The sequence below is a fragment of the Cyprinus carpio genome, chromosome B7 (genome assembly GCF_018340385.1).
Source record: "Cyprinus carpio isolate SPL01 chromosome B7, ASM1834038v1, whole genome shotgun sequence".
Lineage (NCBI taxonomy): Eukaryota > Metazoa > Chordata > Actinopteri > Cypriniformes > Cyprinidae > Cyprinus > Cyprinus carpio.
Genome location: NC_056603.1, coordinates 34,904,117 through 34,923,724, shown reverse-complemented (window position 1 = coordinate 34,923,724; position 19,608 = coordinate 34,904,117). Strand labels below are relative to the sequence as shown.

The 19,608-nt window shown below is 35.8% G+C and overlaps 1 protein-coding gene across 1 annotated transcript in view; it reads right to left on the bottom strand.

The window, feature by feature from the left end:
* mrc1a (mannose receptor, C type 1a) overlaps window positions 1-7,771 on the bottom strand; it is a 225,771-nt gene extending 218,000 nt beyond the window's left edge. The window contains exon 1 of the mRNA XM_042728415.1: window positions 7,633-7,771. Coding sequence (XP_042584349.1) covers window positions 7,633-7,705 — 73 coding nt within the window. The 5' untranslated portion in view covers window positions 7,706-7,771. The remainder of the gene's footprint in view (window positions 1-7,632) is intronic.
* Between the last annotated feature and the right edge of the window lie 11,837 nt (window positions 7,772-19,608).

Below are 19,608 nucleotides of genomic sequence, written 5' to 3'. Positions count from 1 at the left end.
CTTGCATGACCAGCATACTCACTGGACATGACACCCACTTAGCATGTTTGGGATGCTCTGGATCGGCGTATACGGGGGCAAAAACAAAAGTGTTTATATTTTTGTTCAGTGTATTTTGTATGCATCAATATATAGCCATATATTGTCAATGCATATACTGCTGTATACTGAAAAATATAAGTACTAGTTTCTAATTGCAATGTATTATGTAATATATCACATTATATTTTGCAGTATATTCACATACATTTTTGTTTCGTAAGGGTAGCCCCCCATCACAGACCATTCTCAAGATTCACATTCGAGGGAGTGGTTTACCAATATACAGTCCTTCCTTTCAGACTGTCCCTGGCTCCATGCACTTTTAATCCACATCATGAATTACCTCATCAGCTGGCTGGTTTTAGCTCTGTGCTCACAGGTCACTGCTTCTTAGCCACCTGGAGGTTTTTGGACTTAGAATTAATTTAGCCAAGAGCTGAAGAGTCTCCCAGCAGGCGGGTTGCTTTTCTGTGGGCAGTTATTGACTGAGTCCAGATGTGGGCCTGGCTCTCACCAGAATGCTCACTGAGAATTTAGCAGCTAGCAGTGTCTTTAAAAATAGTGGCTTTCCTTCCCCTCAAAACATTCCAGAGGATCCTGGGACTGAATGCAGCTTCATTCCCTGTGATATTGCTGGGCCTCTCTGTATGCAGCCCCTGCAGTACTGGCTGAAAGTCAATGTCCCATCCCACATCTGGCATCTGGGATGTTTTGCTTGTTTAAGGACCATTGCTTTGTCTCAGCTGTGGCCCCTTGGAAGGCCCCTCACCTGTATCAGAGAGGCATCCAATTGAGACTGACCTCCAGAAGGAAGGTTATTATGACCGATGCTTCCAACTCGGGTTGGGGAGCTCTGTGCAAGGGCAGCCTGGCATTCGGCTCCTGGTCCAGCCTGGACATCAACAGTATCGAAATGATGGCAGTTTTTCAGGCTCTCAAACCCTCCCTCACTCCCACCACTCTCTTTATCTGAGGCCACCCTCAACTGGTAGCATGTCAACAAGGTGTCTTTTCCTTTGCCCTCCAAAATGGCAAAGAGGTATTTATGCATATCATGAATCTTTTCCATTGCTGGAGATATTGTTACAGCACAGTGAAGCACACTTACTCTTGAACATGTGGACAAGCTGCTGTTCCTACACAAAAACTTAAACTTGATAGAGCAATAATATACTATGGAAAATAAACTATGGAAGATGTTGGATATTTAAATTCTTATTTAATTTATGACCTGATATTTTTCTTCTGCATTACGTTTTAACTCTTTGAGCGGTACGGTCCAACATATGGGATTTAGAACGTTCGGTGACGTCGCATAACTGCCAAATTCAAACTGTGGTTTTGCGCGTTGGCTGGCGCTGAGCCAGAGAGAAACGTGCACTGCTCTTGTCATATTATCACAACTATGCAGTGTTATTAACCACATAATGCATGTTTTAGGTTTCAGACATTTAAATACACATAAATAATAGTAAAACAATACATTTAGAGTTTGAAAAATACACACATGTCTATGGAAGCAACAATAACAATCCATTCAAATTTAATTTGCAGATGTGTTTTATTCATATCAGATACATATACTGTAAGTAATTATAAAGTTCACTCTATTCTTCACCCAGTTCACCCGCCACTTATTACTTGTATTTCGGGAGAGATTGATGAATTCACATGCTGTAAATCCCTATGACAGGACTCTCTGCACTGCAGCGCCCATCTCACATTACAGATCACGATCAAGATCATTTAGAAAGGTTTTATATGACAAAACACACTCATCTACACATATTTATGAATCGGAATATCAGATTGTTCATGACATGGTATGCAAGTTTGTGAATATTTTAAATAAAAAAAGGAAAAACTAAATAAAAGCGATCCATCTGTCATACAGTGTTACTAGGTGCGTTTGACTTCATGAGGCACTGCGCAGACCGAACGCAATCTGACTTGAAGCAGTGCATGCTGGATAGAAATTTTGTCCGACTTGAGATGGCGCCAACTACACATGACTGTCATGTGTGGCATCAAAGTACCGCGAGAGCGTTTCGAGAGCAGCCGGCTGACTCAGCTGCAGCAGTTTCTCCAGAGCGACTGCAGGAGCGCTGATGATGACACATCTGTTTTTTTTTTTTAATTTTTTTATTAATACATAATCTGCTGACTAAATAAGCTTTCCACTGATGAATGGTTTGTTAGGATAGAACGATATTTGGTGAGATATAACTATTTGAAAATCTGGAATCTGAGGGTGCAAAAAAATCAAAATATAGAGAAAATCTTTTTTAAAGTTGTTCAAATTAAGTCCTTAGCAATGCATATTACTAATCAAAAAATAAGTTTTGATATATTTACGGTAGGAAATTTACAAAATATCTTCATGGAACATGATCTTTACTTAATACCCTTATGATTTTTGGCATAAAAGAAAAATTTATGTTGACCCATAGAATGTATTGATGGCTATTGCTACAAATATACCTGTGCAACTTAAGAAGTTTTGTGGTCCAGGGTCACATAAATTTTAAATATCTGGTTTATATATTGAAAGCAATCTTACTTTTAACCCTTAAATGCATGAATGTTTCGCCAATCATTATAACATATTCAGGTCTTCAGCGACCCAAACCTGTATATCCAGCACAGATTGATCTCTAACTGCTGCAATAGCAAAAAACTCTCCTGATATTTTAAGAACAATTACAGAAGAATAAAATAAAGCATATTTTGTTACCTTTTGAAACTTAAAAGGGATCAATTTGAGCAGATGATTTTACCATCGCTGTCATCATCAGAATGCACTTCCACAGTATATTTAGCATCTGCCTCATATTCACGATCTCAACCAGTATCATTTTCAGTGACTTCATATTCAATATTTTGATCACTGGCAGCTTATTCACCACATCCAGCATCAAATGACAGTGACATTTATATTTCATTGCGTATAGTAATTGCTCTGCAATAAAGCCATTCAAACCACTTTTTTGCTGATGATATTTGTTTGTTTTATGCCTGCAGTAATTATGAGTGAAATGTCTCATCATTATGATCATCAGATGATTCTACTGCACAATCTGACTTTGCTGCAGCCTGGAATTGAACTGCTGGTTTCGTCTGGTCAGAGGAGAACTGGCCCCCCAACTGAGCCTGGTTTCTCCCAAGGTTTTTTTCTCCATTCTGTCACTGATGGAGTTTTGGTTCCTTGCCGCTGTCGCCTCTGGCTTGCTTAGTTGGGGACACTTCATTTACAGCGATATCATTGACTTGATTGCAAATTATTGCACAGATATCCATTTAAACTGAACTGAGCTGCATGATGACATCACTGAATTCAATGATGAACTGCCTTTAACTGTCATTTTGCATTATTGACACACTGTTTTCCTAATTAATGTTGTTCAGCTGCTTTGACGCAATCTTTTTTGTTTAAAGCGCTATATAAATAAAGATGACTTGACTTGACTATTGTATATCGAACAGTGCCACCTTGAGGAAAAAAGATGCATTGCACATATTGAGTCATCAGATATGTAAATATAGTTGCAGGAAAAAATACTTACACATTTACATACCTCGGGTCTCTACCGACCCTATACACTTTTTACAAAAAAATAATTAGAATACAGGCATTCTTTTGAGGAAATTGAGGAATTCTAAAAAAGTTTATGTCTAACTTAAAAAAAATGTAGGAGGGATAGGGTAGAGATTGATGTCCTGGTCGCTAAAGACCCAAGGGAAGCACATCAAGAAGGTTTGCAGTCACATTAAGTTCAACTTGGCAATTTTTAGAAATGCCGGTAGCTACATGTCAACTAAGGCTACAAAGATGTTTATGCATTCAGTTATCTTCTGACATATCACCTTTTGTTGGACAACCTGGTCAATATATATATATATATATATATATATATATATATATTTTTTTTTTTTTTTTCAGTTGGGAAAATGTGATTGCATATTCAGATCTTTGTCTTGTGTATAAAATCAAACATGGACTGGCTCCTCCTTATTGTGCCAGTTTGTAAATGTAGCACCAACTGGTTAAATATTAACGAGAAGTGCAGTAAGAGGGGACTGCATAGTCCCTTTAAGAAAAAACACATTTAGTCAAAAAGTGTTTTCAGTTAAGGCTGCTCGTGAGTGGAACTCAATTCCAACTTACATTACAATTTTTAAAAGCACTATATGAACAAAGGTGGCTTGACTTGTTTTACACTAACTTAAATATGCAATGTCCGATCTGCCCCAAACTTCACACGTTTGATAAGACACCTGGCCTGAAGACATCTAAATGCCAATCTTCTGTTATAATCATAGCACCAACTGTTGGCAATATGATATGTCTTACTTTAGACCAGTGGTTCTCAAACCTCTCCATGAAATACCCCCAGCACTGTACATTTTGTATGTCTGCCTCATCTGTCACACCTGATTCAACTTATCAGCTCATTAGTGGAGACTGCAGGACCTGAAGTGGGAGTGTCAGATATAGGGAGACATACAAAACGTGCAGTGCTGTGGGTACTTCATGGAGAAGTTTGAGAACCACTGCTGTAGACTAACTCAAACATACCATCTGCACCAGACTTCACTTGTTTGATAAAATTTCTGGCCTGGAGACATCTAAATGACAATATTCAGTTATAATCATAGTGCCAGCAGCTTGCAGCAGAAAGTTTGACACATATAAATGACTTTGATATATTCCACCTATATTTACCACTGTTAAACCATATTCACCACCGTTCGCTGTTTCCTTAAATCCTGCGGTAGTGGTGAGTCTGGGTGCGAGGGCCCTTTGTATAATAACACTTTTTGGATTGGTATTATAAAGCTCATTTTTATAACCATAGTATCTCCTGATTTCTTAGTTTTCTCTTTCACCTCTTAGACTGACCTCTCAGAAGACTTTTAATATAGTTTTGGATACCAGACACTATATTGATATGTTAACTGATTTTGGGTATCAGACAGTTATTGCTTTTAACTGGTTTCGGGTATCAGACAAAACTCTGCTGACCAGACAAAATGGATTTCTTATGACAGGATCTGTAAAGAGACTTCAGTCACACTGCGCAAAAGAGTGCATGACAGCTTACAGTTTATTCTACATTTGTAGCTCATAGCTTTCAGAAGATAAATACATACATAGACTCTCAGAAAAAAAGGTACAAAAGCTGTCACTGGGGTGGTAACTTTTCAAAAGGCACACTATTGTACCTTTTAGGTACTAATATGTACCTTTATGGTACCGATATGGGCTCTTTAGGTACAAAGGTGGGCCTTTTGAAAAGGTACCACCACAGTGACAGCTTTTGTACCTTTTTTTCTGAGAGTGTATGTACATACATAAACAGATAGATAGACATAGTTTGTGATTGATCATGTTATGCTGAGGTAACATGGATCATCAGGATTCCACGTATGATATTTGTTCATTTTTACCTGAACTTTTAAAAATTGTTATGTACAGAATTTATTTATTTATCATAACCAGAGGTGGGTAGTAGAGTTACATTTACTTCGTTACATTTACTTGAGTACATTTTTTGGGTAACTAATACTTTTGGAGTATATTTAAAGATGGGTACTTTTACTTAAGTACAATTTTGGGGGAAAATCTGTACTTTTAGTTCGTTACCGTGGGCGACGCTCCTCTCGTTACTTTATTTTAATGCAATATAAGTTATAAATGCTTCAGTTTATTCCAAACGCGCCGTGTACTTTTCTCTGGGCAATGAGCGATGCTCATTCGCGAAGGAGTCATTCTTTTGAGTCAATTCTGTTCTAAGGCTTGATCAAACCAATTCGCTAACCAGTGAATTGGTTCGTGAATCAGTTTGAATGACTCGTTCAGTTCCCTGCCGCGCGCGCTGAGCGTCTGAAGCGGTTGACTCAGAGTTGTAATAGAAAGTTTAAGTAGCTACATCAAGAGCGTTGAAGACGTGGCTTTGGAGCTACACTGAATTGAAAGCAAATCTGCAAAGGCTATTGTTTGCTTGCGATGAAGATCTTTATTAGATGAACACCGCGTGCGCTGTCTACGGTTCAACAGGTATAACTTAGGCTACACTCGATTACAGTACACGATACCACTATGACATTAGTTTGTTGTACGTTCAGCGAGTCATATCATCAGCTGCTAAATTCAGATCTGTGTTTGCTGGCTGTAGCTGAGCCAGAGACAGACGCGTTTTTACAGCGCTGCACATTATAACCAATCACACAAGAATCTGTTGAGCTTATGAATGCAATGGCCAATCAGAGGTATTCCGATGAGTCATCGATAAAATCCCGGACTCACTCGCTGACTGAATACCTCTTTCTGGAGAATTCTCTCGTCAGAAACAACAAAGTACACATGTGTGTACGAATCTGTAAATACGATATTGATTTCAGTGATTTTAATGGGAGTTTTTGAGAGCGACTGAACTCTAGACTGTAAGTGAAAATGTTCTTTGATAATGTAAATGTTATTTGCTCTCTTTCTGTACAATGAAAGATTAGTAGCCTAACTTACAACGTTTTTATATCACATTAACTTTCAATGCTTTATTCACATTTAATATAAAGATATGAAATATAAAAATATGTTATGGCATGACACGTCTGTTACTTAAGTAAACATATTTTGCGATATTCAAAGTAGTCATCTGTGAAGGTGAGAATCGAGATATTTCGTGATATAGTTCATGCGTCTGGGAATGTTTCTAATAAAAATTGAAAAAAATAAAATAAAATAAAAAATAATAATGCTTAATAATAATTTGCCAAAATGCTGTTGTAGCTCCTGTGTGTCACATGACGACCCCCCCCACCCCCCCCCCCCATTTGGTTCGTTATGTTAAGATGTTCAGTAACTTAGCGGTCATGTGAGGAGTTTTCACTCTCTGTGTCAGAGGTTATCTATACATATATAATACATACTTTAAAATATAATTTATTTCAGTGGTGCAAATTACCAGTGGTTTATTACCAGTGCTGGAAACAGTTTTGCTGCTTTATATTTTTTGGAACATGACATTTTGTTTAGGATTCTTTGATGAATAGAAAGCTAAAGAGAACATCACTGATAGTAAACCAACATATTGGAATGATTTCTGAAGGACTATGTGACACTGAAGACTGGAGTAAATGCTGCTGAAATATATATATATATATATATATATATATATATATGTATATACACACATACACACACACACATTACATACATTTTATCTATATATCCAAATAAAAATATACTATAGGTATTCAGTATATGACCCAGAGTAACAAGTAACTAACTACTTGAGTAATTTTTTTATCCGATACTTTTTTACTCTTACTCAAGTAACTATTGAACAATGCAGCTGTCTGCTAAAGTGTTTGCTCACAGTACATACTTGAATATATCTTAAAGGTACTTTATCATTTTACCACAACAGAATAAAGTAATTTTACATTAGATAAAAAAAAAAAATGACTAGCATAACTGAATGGAAATACCATGTGAAGTTGCTGAACAAGTACACAACAAAATAATTAGTATGTCAGTGTAACTAGGCAATTGCCATTGCCAATAAGCATTTTAAATCAGTGACATACCTGATTGAACTGAAGGCTGTAAAGCACCATATAAAGAGAGCAACAAAAACAAAGGACTGCCACATTTCTTCATGTTTGTCCTTGAACTTGTATTCCAAGCGTAGAAATCCCAGTTTGTTTTTTTAAGTGTGTGAAGCTTATATACACCTTTCTCCAAATCTTATGTATCCTGTCATGTGGTTTGGGGGGTGGGGGAGTGGTGGACACCAAGTGACTGTCAGGCACAGGACACACATGATAAAAATAATCATGAACAGTATCAACTTAATACTTCAGTGTGTTCTTAATTTATGAGAATAATTTTTATTCTATACTTTTTATGTACACAAGTATATATATTTGATGCATGCTTTTGATAAACTTGTTATATGTGCCCTACCAGTCAGTGAGTGTTATGTACATACACACACACACACACTTGACAGATGGAGTAGGACTGAATCTCCAGGCCAGCAAGGACATGATGCAGAGACATAAAGTGTATATATCTATGTCCTGCATTTTTAGCTGTAACTGCAACAACTTTGTGGAGCATCTCACATGTACATTGATCATGACTTTATTTGACCATAGTTCAACAACTATAGTTTAAGCATGTACAATCTAGAAGTGCAACTTTGATGGAACTACTCAACAGAAAGAAGAAAATGATAGATGTTAATCTGCATATGATTTGTCTATGGGGCAAGAATGAGTAGTCAAGGGCAAGGAGGTGAGCAAGCGGTGAAATCCAAGGTGCAGTGTTTAGTTATTTATTTTATAATTAAAGTGGCTGTCTCTAAGTGGTCACACACTTCTCTTGTGTTTGTTTGTATCTTTTGTGGATTTGCAAGGACAAACCTGGCATGCACACAAGTAATGATGCCAAGAGTTATGCAGGTGTGTTACTGATTTGTGCCTTCCCTTCCAGTCAGCTCTGGGAATTATACAATTGATGTTGAAAGGTTGCCTATTAAAGAGAGAAAAAGAAAACACACACACACACACACACACACACACTTGCATTTGTGGTTTACGGGGACTCTCCATAGGCATAATGGTTTTTATACTGTACAAACTGTATTTTCTATCACCCTACACCAGCCGTACACCTAAACCTACTGCTTACAGAAGACTACTGGCAATTTTGAGTTTCATAAAACACAGTTTGTATGTTTTTTAAGCCTTTGGTTTTACGGGGACACAGAATGTTCCCTCATAAACCATGTTTACTTTGCAGTACCCATGTCATTATACACATTTGTGTCCTCATAAACCATGTATACCATTGTACACACACACAAAGAAAATGGACGCCTGTTTTTTTTTTTTTTTTTCTTTTTTTTTCTAAACTGTGAAAATGCTGATTTGGTAGGATGGAGACACAATGGCAATTCTAGAGAAAATGAAGCTCAGCAAGAAGGAAATGAGAGGTACAAGCTTCAGAGGCCTGACATGTGGTCACAGGGAAATCCTGTTTCCTGCAGACAGTAAGAAAGAATTGAGTTCTATGAAGACCAGTCCCTGAAATTGCACAAAACATCAAAAAAAAAAAAAAAAATAGCAAATGAATGACAAGGTGAAAAAATAACTAATATAACATGTGAGAGTGGCACATTTTCAGGGTTTTTACTAAACTGTGGGTACTTTTGGAGGTTTACAAATAATGATAATAATACCAGGTGGTTTAAACACTCTTGATACTCTCATTTGTCCACTACCAATGTTCAACTTTGTATATACTTATACCATGGAAGAATTCAGAATTCTGATTTTTGTCACATCTCAGATTTTGTATGATTGTGTTGATTGGCATTTTGTGACAAAAATAATGGTGGAGGAAATTACCTTTTTGGAATCAAATCTGCTTTGTTTACTAAGGCAAATTTCAGCTATAGCTATAGCATTTTATTTATCCTAAATGCACACAAACAAAAATTTTAAACATTTAACTATCTCTCTCACCCTCTCCCTCTCTCAATCCAGAGATATAGATATAGATAAAAGTGTGTGTGTGTGTGTGTGTGTGTGTGTGTGTGTGTGTGTGTGTGTGTGTAACACTTAAATCTCACATTGGGCCTCAGTTAATGAAATACTGAATTTGGAAATACTTATATACATTGTGGAATTTGTTGAAAATAAATGATGTGACAATGGTCAGTGGAAATCAAAAGCATCAACCCACTGAGGGCTGAATTCAAACTCACAGTGAAAATCAGTATGAAAAATGAAAGAAAGAAGAAGAAGAAGAATTAAAGGATGATACAAATTGCATGAATGTGTTTGATGTTTTGGATACCCAGAGGTTCTCTGAGGTTCTCTCAGGTCTGAGGAACATGAGGGCTAGGTCTGACAGTGTCTCTGAGAATTTCATCCCAGTACAGCAGTGAGGGTACCATTGGTTATCAAGTGGAGGTCTCTGTAACCCTCAAAAGAATATTCCTCCCCAGACCATCACTGATCCATCCCCAAAATGGTCATGCTGGATGATGGCGTGCATATAATATATATAATATATTGTGCACAGCATAAATTAGTACACCCCCTCTGAATAAATACAAAATATGTATTTTTAAATGATTACTAATACAAGTCATAGAAAGATGGAATAATAGAAATGTATTAAACATATACTTAGTAAAAACAGAGAAATATGTCTTTAATATTTGTATTAAAAAAGTACAATTTTGTTTAAATAAAGGAATGCTGAAATGAATACACCCTTAGTTCAACAAAACTAGTACTTAGTACAGTGGGGAAAATATTTATTTGATCCCCTGCTGATTTTGTAAGTTTGCCCACTTACAAAGAAATTAAGAGTCTGTAATTTTTATGGTAGGTATATTTTAACGGATAGAGACAGAATACCAACCAAAAAATCCAATAAATAAAAATAAAAACACATTATATAAAGGTTAGAAACTGATTTGCATTTCAGTAAGTGAAATAAGTATTTGATCCCCAAATAATTATTTGATCCCCAAGTAAGACTTTATTTGTTGTTGGTCACCAGGTTTGCATACATCTCAGGAGGTATTTTGGTCCACTCCTCTTTATGGATCCTCTCTAAATCCTTAAGGTTTCTTGGCTGTTGTTTGGCAACTCGAAATTTCAACCCTCCACAGAGTCTCTGCCTCTCAATGTGGTTAAGTCGTCCTGTGCCCTTAGCAGAAAAACAACCCCAATGCATTATGTTTCCACCTCTGTGCTTGACTGTAGTGATGGTATTCTTGGGGTCATAGTCAGCATTTATCTCCCTCCAAACAGGGCAAGTCGAGTTAATGCCTAAGAGCTCAATTTTGGTCTCATCTGACCACAGCACTTTCTCCCAAGCTTTGTCTGAATCATTTAGATGTTCAGTGTCAAACTTTAAACTGGCCTGTACATGTGCCTTCTTGAGCAGGGGGACCTTGCGGGCACTGCAGGATTTCAGTCCATTGCAGCGTAGTGTGTTACCAGTGGTTTGCTTGGTGACTCTAGTCCCAACTGCCTTAGTAGTTCTGTAGTTCTGGGCTGATCCCTCACCTTTCTTATGATCATCTTTACCCCATGAAGCGAGATATTGCACGGAGCTCCAAACCGAGGCCGATTGATGGTTATTTTGTATTTCTTCCATTTCCGAATAATCGCACCAACAGTTGTTTCCTTCTCACCAAGCTTCTTGCTGATGGTCTTTTAGCCCATTCCAGCCTTGTGCTTTTCTACAATCTTGTCTCTGACGTCCTTTGATAGCTCTTTGGTCTTGCCCATGGTGGTGGGAGAGGTTGTAATGGAAAATATAGATTGTGTGGATAGGTGTCTTTTATACACCTAACAAGCTGACATTAGGAGTAACTTCTTATAGTGAAGGACTAATCTGTGTTCCGCATGGGCAAATAGCCAGTCTGTGGGAGCCAGAATTCTTGCTGGCTGGTAGTGGATCAAGTACTTATTTCACTCACTGAAATGCAAATCAATCTCTAACCTTCATATGATGTGTTTTTTCTGGATTTTTTTGGTTGGTATTCTGTCTCTATCCGTTAAAAAAAAGCTAACATAAAAATTACAGACCCTCCATTTCTTTGTAAGAAACGTATATATATATTTTTGTATATACATAAACAAAATAAATAAAGTCTATATTTTTGGACAATAACGTTGATCCAGGATCCTCTAAAGATTTTGATCCAGGAACATGTTTTATTTGGCAAAATCACAGTTACCATTAACACACATGGTTAAAGCCTGAAAACACTGTATTCAGTACAAACTGGGCTACAATAATATGTAAATAGTATGTATATACATGATTGTGTTTTTGAGAAAACAACGTTTATGCGTGTATGGTGAAAAACTAAAATTTTGAAGTCACTGAAATAAGGCCATAAAACAGATTAAGAACATTTGTTTACAAGACTTTTGATAACTGAATCTTGTCGCCTAGAATTTTTGTTTCAAAATTATGTGAAAATCATCTTGTTTACTCGATCACAGAAAACAATATATTGATTAAACATTTCTAAGACACTTTTTGTTTCAAAGGGGCATATGCGAGTAGGCGTGAATGATCATGAATATTAGTGTGATTCACACCTGAGAAGACCAAGGCCCGCATAATGAGCTGCATAATGAGCTTTTCAGTCAGATATGTGACTGAGAGGGAATAGTTACAAGAAAGAATGTGAGGACAAAATAAATGTATATATATTTTGTTTGTAGTTTATTTAAAATATATTTAATTATCCCACAAAATAACTTGATATTCACTTACGAGTGCAGTTAAACAGCTAATTAGGAACAACCACAGCTGACTTTCAAAGCTGAATTTTTAGCATCATTACTTCAGTCACATGATCCTTCAGAAATCATCAAAATGTAAAAATCATTTACTATTATTATTATTATTATTATTATTATTATTATTATTATGTTGAAAAGAGCTGAGAATATTTTTTTCAGTTTTTTTTTCTTTTTTTTGATGAATAGAAAGTTCAGAATAACAGCAACATTTGTAACATGATAAATGTCTTTAACATGACTTGTGTGCTAAATAAAAGTTTTTATTTCTATATATACTGACTCCAAGCTTTTAAATGGTATAGTGTATATTGTTACACTTGGAGTAAGACTGGAGTAATGATGCTGAAAATTTAGCTTTGATCACATGAATATTACATTTTAAAATATATTCAAATAGAAAGCTATATTTTACTATATTTTAAATAGTAAAAATATTTCATAATATTACTGCTTTAGCAAATGCAACTATGTATTTTAGATCAAATAAATGCAGGCTTGATGAGCAGAAGAGAATTATTCACAAAAACATTAAAAATCTTACTGTTTAAGAGCTTTATACTGGTATTGTGTCATGTTGAAATATATAAATGGACATCACTTGCATTGGCTCACTTTGCAACAGGTTCTTTTGCACTGTTATACTCATATCTAAAATAAAAAAGTAAGCATGCTGTTTACACGAATAAACTACATTATAAAAATTATTGTGATGGTCACTGATACTAGTAGTAATTTATAGAAAAAAAAAACAGACGATCGCAAACACCAATGACAGGGTATAACACATTTAAAATATTTACAGCAGAGCAGATATTCATGAACAGAAGTTTAGTTACATTCATAAACACAAGTACGCTTTGTATGTAGGCCTATACAATCCAAAAACTATAGTTATAAACATATATGGCTACAGTATATTCGTGAATAGAGAATAGCCTATCACAGTAAAGTTTTGTCTAATCATTCTTACTGACATTAGGCTAGTAACATAACTCATATTTCTTTTATATCGTATTGCTGTCTATGTTAAAGAACATTAAAAAAAAAAAAAACACTTCCTGGCATAGTGAGACATTTTGATGTTGTGAATGAAACTTCATAATGTTTCACTTGATTATACATTAAGTCAGTAATTATAGTTTGTAAAAAGTCTAACTAGTAAAATGTGTACAAGTTATGTGAAAACAAACACAAGTGCATTAATAATAATAAAAAAGACTTACTCAGGGTTATGATCTCTTCTGGATCAAGCCTCTGCATTTTCCCCCCAAGGTAATCCAAAGTTTATTCCTCTCAGTGCGTCTTCTTGAGACAGCACATGCTGTTTGTTTCCTTTATTTTATAAATGCAAAAAGTTTTGTTGTTATTATGTGTGTATACAAATAAAAGTAGACCCTTTACAGATTCGATTGATGCATTGCTCTTATCTGTACAATCAAAACTGAAAGGGTAATTCAAGTTATTTTCTTTGTTATCAGGAGAAGATGCCACAAAACGTGTATCGGCATTTGTTGACCCCAGAGGGTTAATGCTGAACGTTCGAAAACCAGCCAACACATGACCAACCTTCAATGTTGAAATATGGCTGAATTAATGACAGTTGTTATTTCAGTGTTGAAAGAATGTTGAAATGTTTAATGCTAAATGGTTGAAAAAGGTTAACAAAAACACTTGTTTTTTTTTTGTTTTTTTGAAACAACAGCATGCAAAATAATTTCTGCCTTTTAAATTATTATTAATATTATTAATATTATTTTATTAGCATTTTACAATATTTTGATCTTGAAACCTTTTCTTAAACCTTTTCTTCTAATATTGAAATCCGTTAAAGGATTTTTAGGCTGCATTAATTAGGTAAACCGGAACCGGGAACACTTCCCATAACACCTGATGTACTTGCTACATCATTAGAAGAATGGCATCTACGCTAATATTAGTCTGTTTCTCTCTTATTTCGAGGACACCGTAGCCACCAGATCCACTCTGTATCCAAGTCAGAGGGTCACTGCAGTCACCCGGATCCAGTACGTATTCAGCCCAGATGGTGGATCAGCACCTAGAAAGGACCTCTACAGCCCTGAAAGACAGCGGAGACCAGGACAACTAGAGCCCCAGAGACAGATCCCCTGTAAAGACCTTGTCTCAGACGACCAGTGGGACAAGACCACAGAAACAGATAATTCTTCTGCACAATCTGACTTTGCTGCAGCCTGGAATTGAACTGCTGGTTTCATCTGGTTAGAGGAGAACTGGCCCCCCAACTGAGCCTGGTTTCTCTCAAGGTTTTTCTCCATTCTGTCAGCAATGGAGTTTTGGTTTCCTTGCCGCTGTCGCCTCTGGCTTGCTTAGTTGGGGACACTTCATTTACAGCGATATCATTGACTTGATTGCAAATTATTGCACATATACTATGTAAACTGAACTGAGCTGCATGATGACATCACTGAATTCAATGATGAACTGCCTTTAACTGTGATTTTGCATTATTGACGCACTGTTTTCCTAATTAATGTTGTTCAGTTGCTTTGACGCAATCTTTTTTGTTTAAAGCACTATATAAATAAAGGTGACTTGACTTGACTTGACTTGACTAAAATCTAAAGGTATGTTAAAATATTCTCATCATTAACAACAATAAAACTAAATATAGCTGCAAGCAGCGATGGCGGGCTCAAGCCATCAGCGCAAACGCCGTCCCGGTGGCATCAGGAAAATTGTGCCCAGTGGGCACATGCATTTACAGTAACTCTATGGCAGTCTGGTTTTAAGGATTCGGCAATTAAAGGGTTAATCCAACCATCAAGACTATGAAAGACACACACACAGAGAACAATATATAAAACTTTAGTAACACTTTTAATAAGGTTTCAGTTATTAACATTAACTATATTAATTAACATGAATAATAATTATATAGCATGTCAATGTCAGTTAATAGTGAAAACTTAAAAAAAAAAATATCTGTTAACATTAGTTAATGCACTGTGAACTAAAATCCACAAACATAATAAATTCTGTGAAAATATATTGTTCATGTTCATTTACTAATGTTTACAAATTACACCTTATTATAAAGTGTTACTAAAACCTTTATTGATTTACATTGTGTGCACAATTATTAGGCATGTTGATATTCTGATTTTTTTTTCCAAGCACATTTTACCAATTCCCAACGACATCAATCTTAATAACTACCATTAATTTTGTATTTAATCATTTATGAGTGATATATAATTGTCCATGAAGGCTGGAAGAGAAAAACTCCTTATATTTAGGTGTGCAGAATTATTAGGCAATTCTTTTTTTTACAGATGAAATGAGCCAAAAAGAGTTGTAACTCAGACTGAAAAGTCAAAAATTATTAAATCCCCATGAGAATTATTCAAAACTATTGCAATACAGAAATTGACAGGTGGAGAAAAGACACAAGTTAACTGCAAAATAATTAAGACTTTTCAGAATAGAAGATGGAATAAAAATGAGCTCCCCCAAACTTACTGCCAGATTCTGGAACAGGGGTCAGGAACCTTTTTTGACCAAAGAGCAAAATTTTTATTTTTGGTTAAGAGGCATTTTTCCAAAAGAGCATACACATATATATAATAACGTTTTAAGAGTAACTTTATGGAAACTAAAATACACAAATATGCAACTAACCATCATAAAAAATATTACATGATGCTGTTTACACATTACTTTCACTGAAAAAAAAAACTACAATATATATCCATCTTACCATAAGGAAAAATTCAAAAACCTCTCTACAAAAAATAATTACTTTCATGTGATATGTTATAACATCTGCAGAACAGTATGTTATTTTTTTTGGCTAATTTTATCAGTAAAAGAAAACATGCCTAATAATTCAGCACTCCTGAATATAAGCAGTTTTTCACTTCCAGCCGTAATGGACAATTATACATCACTCATAAATGATCATATACCAAATGTATAGTAGTTATTAAGACTGATGGGATGTGGAATTGGAAAAATGTGCTTGGAAAATATCATCAGAATATCAAGTGCCTAATAATGATGCACGCCGTGCATATCATTTTTAATGATTTATTGATCTATAAGCATTTGTGAAATATTTTTGCCGGCATTACAGCTTAGTCTTCATCTGTGAGCTGAACTGTTTTACTGTTACATCATGAGTTTGTGTAAATTCAGATACATTTTTTGTCTATGGGTGTTTTTGGTATGTTTTTGCCGAGTTTGAAATTATTATTATTATTATTATTATTATAAACCTATGCAATTATATATATCTATATATATATATATATATATAATATATATATATATATATATATATATATATAGCCTATATATAGCCTATATTAGGGGTGGATTCATCGATATGGATTGATGCATCGATATCACCTAAAAAAAAAAAAAAACACCTAAATAACCTTTGTAACATCAAAAACGATTAATCTATATTTAGTTTTAAACAGTGAAGACTATGCAGTTATTTACATTTGATATATTAGGGGTGTATTGATTCATCGATATGGATCGATCGATGCATCGATAGCAGACGTACAATATAGATATCTGTTATATAAATAGGCAGCTTATTTGGCACTGTCTACATTTCCACATAATGTCCGTCAACGGGTGCATTCTCGTTCAAACTCACCGATTAGGACTCGGTATAAGGCACAAGGTGAGCATGTAAGGCGCTCGGGATTGTTCGCGGAACATTCGAGCGCTGTGTGAGAAGTTTTCACCGCACACATCTGAAGCGCGTGCACGCACACAGACAGCCGCATGCGCGAATACTAAATCTTCCGCTTTTTTGTGCATGGATCAATAAATACATAATTACGTCTAAATGCGCGTTTTGGGGAATATCCTAGTAAACACAGTCGGTTAGGCATATTTCTTAACGTTAACAGTTCAGAAATATGTGTATATTAAACCCGTGATTGGTTCTTAAAGTGAAAGCAAACTAATAATAAATCTAATGCTGTCAAAGAAAAATACTAAATAACCTTTGTAACATCAAAAATGATTAATCTATATTTAGTTTTAAACAGTGAAGACTATGCAGTTATTTACATTTGAGTTTTTTCTGATTTTTTGGAAAAAAAAACCACCTAAATAACCTTTGTAAAATCAAAAACAATTAATCTATATTTAGTTTTAAACAGTGAAGACTATGCAGTCTATGATTTAAAAAAAAAAAAAAGAAAAAAACACCATTAGCAACAACATAAACAATATAAATTTAAAATACTGATTTTTTTTTTTCTGGTGATTAAAGAGATGTTTAAGTCTCTCTCTCTCTCTCTCTCTCTCTCTCTTTCTCTCTCTTTCTCTGTCACGAAGCCCCTCCCCCATCAACACATACTCTCAGCGCACACACATTCTTCACAGGGCAATGGCAGAGTCATCAGAGCCCCTCCCTTCCCTCACACAGAGAGAGTGGCCTCAGAGTGAGATCAGATGACTGACAGTTTTTTAATTTTCTGTTATCCATAGAGCATTGAAAAGTCGTGAAACTATGCATATTTGCTCAGAATGACTTGTCCTCTATATATAAAAATGAATTTTGAAGTGTTTGGAAGCTGCACTTTAAGAAATATAAGACAATTTATGTTTACTTTTTTACTGTTATTTCAATAAATCACTACGGCAAAACCGTTCAAGCTATCCAAAATCCATTCGCAATTTAAGTTCCTCAATGTTTTGGCATCATGTAGACAGAGTTTGGTGTGTATACTGTAATTCTCCTCTGAGCAGTATGCATTAATTCACAGCTATATTTTTCCAAAAATCCATATTCAAATCAATATAACCGACTTTCTGTTCATCGTAGCTGATGACTGTGAATTAGAAAGTTTTCCGTCTTGATAAGAACAATATATGTACCGAGTTTGGTGTCTGTAGCTAAAAACTAACCCCCTCACTTTTGACAAAAGGTGGCGCTATAGAGTGGCTCCTCCACGCCCGCTTCATGAGCTTTTTCCATTGTCTGTCTATCATTTATACTGATATGTGTATTGAGTTTTATGTAATTCTGAGCATGTTATCTGCCTCAAAATCACCAGAATAGAATATTCAAGTTTGAAGCGTTGCCATGGCAACACTATGTTAGATATCAATATCCCCACAACAGATTTACATCGGCCGTGTTTTATCATTATTCTGATGAAGTTTGAAGCAAATCGAGTAAAGATAAGATGCTGAATTCAAAGCATTTTGAAAATGACATACTTCCTGCTGCCAGTTGGTGGCGCTGTAACTTTGACTCCTAATAGTCACATATATGCGATCGGCATCATACAACGAACAATCCGATGAAGTTTGATCAAACTCAGGTAATGTATGTGAATGTTATTAGACATTTCCTGTTTCTCATTTCTCGCCATAATTTCAACGCCTCGCCACAGGCAAACCATTCGAGATATGAAAAATCCCCTGGCAATTTTTCATCCCCAATGTCTTGAGATCATGTTCACCAAGTTTCGTGGAGAACGGGTGGAGTTCCTCAGAGGAGTATATCAAATTCCAAAGCATGCTTTTTTTAAACAGCCCTGAATAGCTCACTTCCTGTTGGGCGGAGCCTATAACATAGAGCGCGAAAGTTGTTCGGCTCAATGAGATCTATAAGTGTACAGAGTTTCATATAAATACATGCAAGTATGTGTGAGCTATGGTTCAAGATTTCTGACTGTGTTCCAGGGGGCGCTGTAGAGCCCCTGTGCCACGCCCTGGTATCAGTCTCTGCCCGGCCCTGATGGCCGCAGGTTCCAATGTGTGTGCCAATTTTCAAGAGTTTTTGAGTATGTTAGGGCCCCCAAAAAAAACCCCCGGAAGAAAAATTAAAAGAAAGAAAAAAAAAAATAATTAAAGCTGCAAGCAGCGATGAACGGGCCCTCGCACCCGGGCTCACCACGCCGGGTGGCTTTTTGAAAACAGCGAACGGCGAGAAATATGCGTTTAATGTGGTAAATATTAGAGGAATATGTCAAAGTCATTTATATGTGCCAATCTTCTTGCTGCCAGCTGGTGGCGCTTTGACTATAACTGGATTTTGTCATGTAGATTTCTTCAGTCCAGCACTTTTATCAAGCGTATGAAATTTAGTGCAGATTGAACACCGAATGTTTTGAGTTAGTATAAAGCATGTTGGTGTCCTATTGCCAACAGGTGGCGCTATGATTATAACTGAACATTGGCCTTTAGATATCTTCAGGCCATGACTCT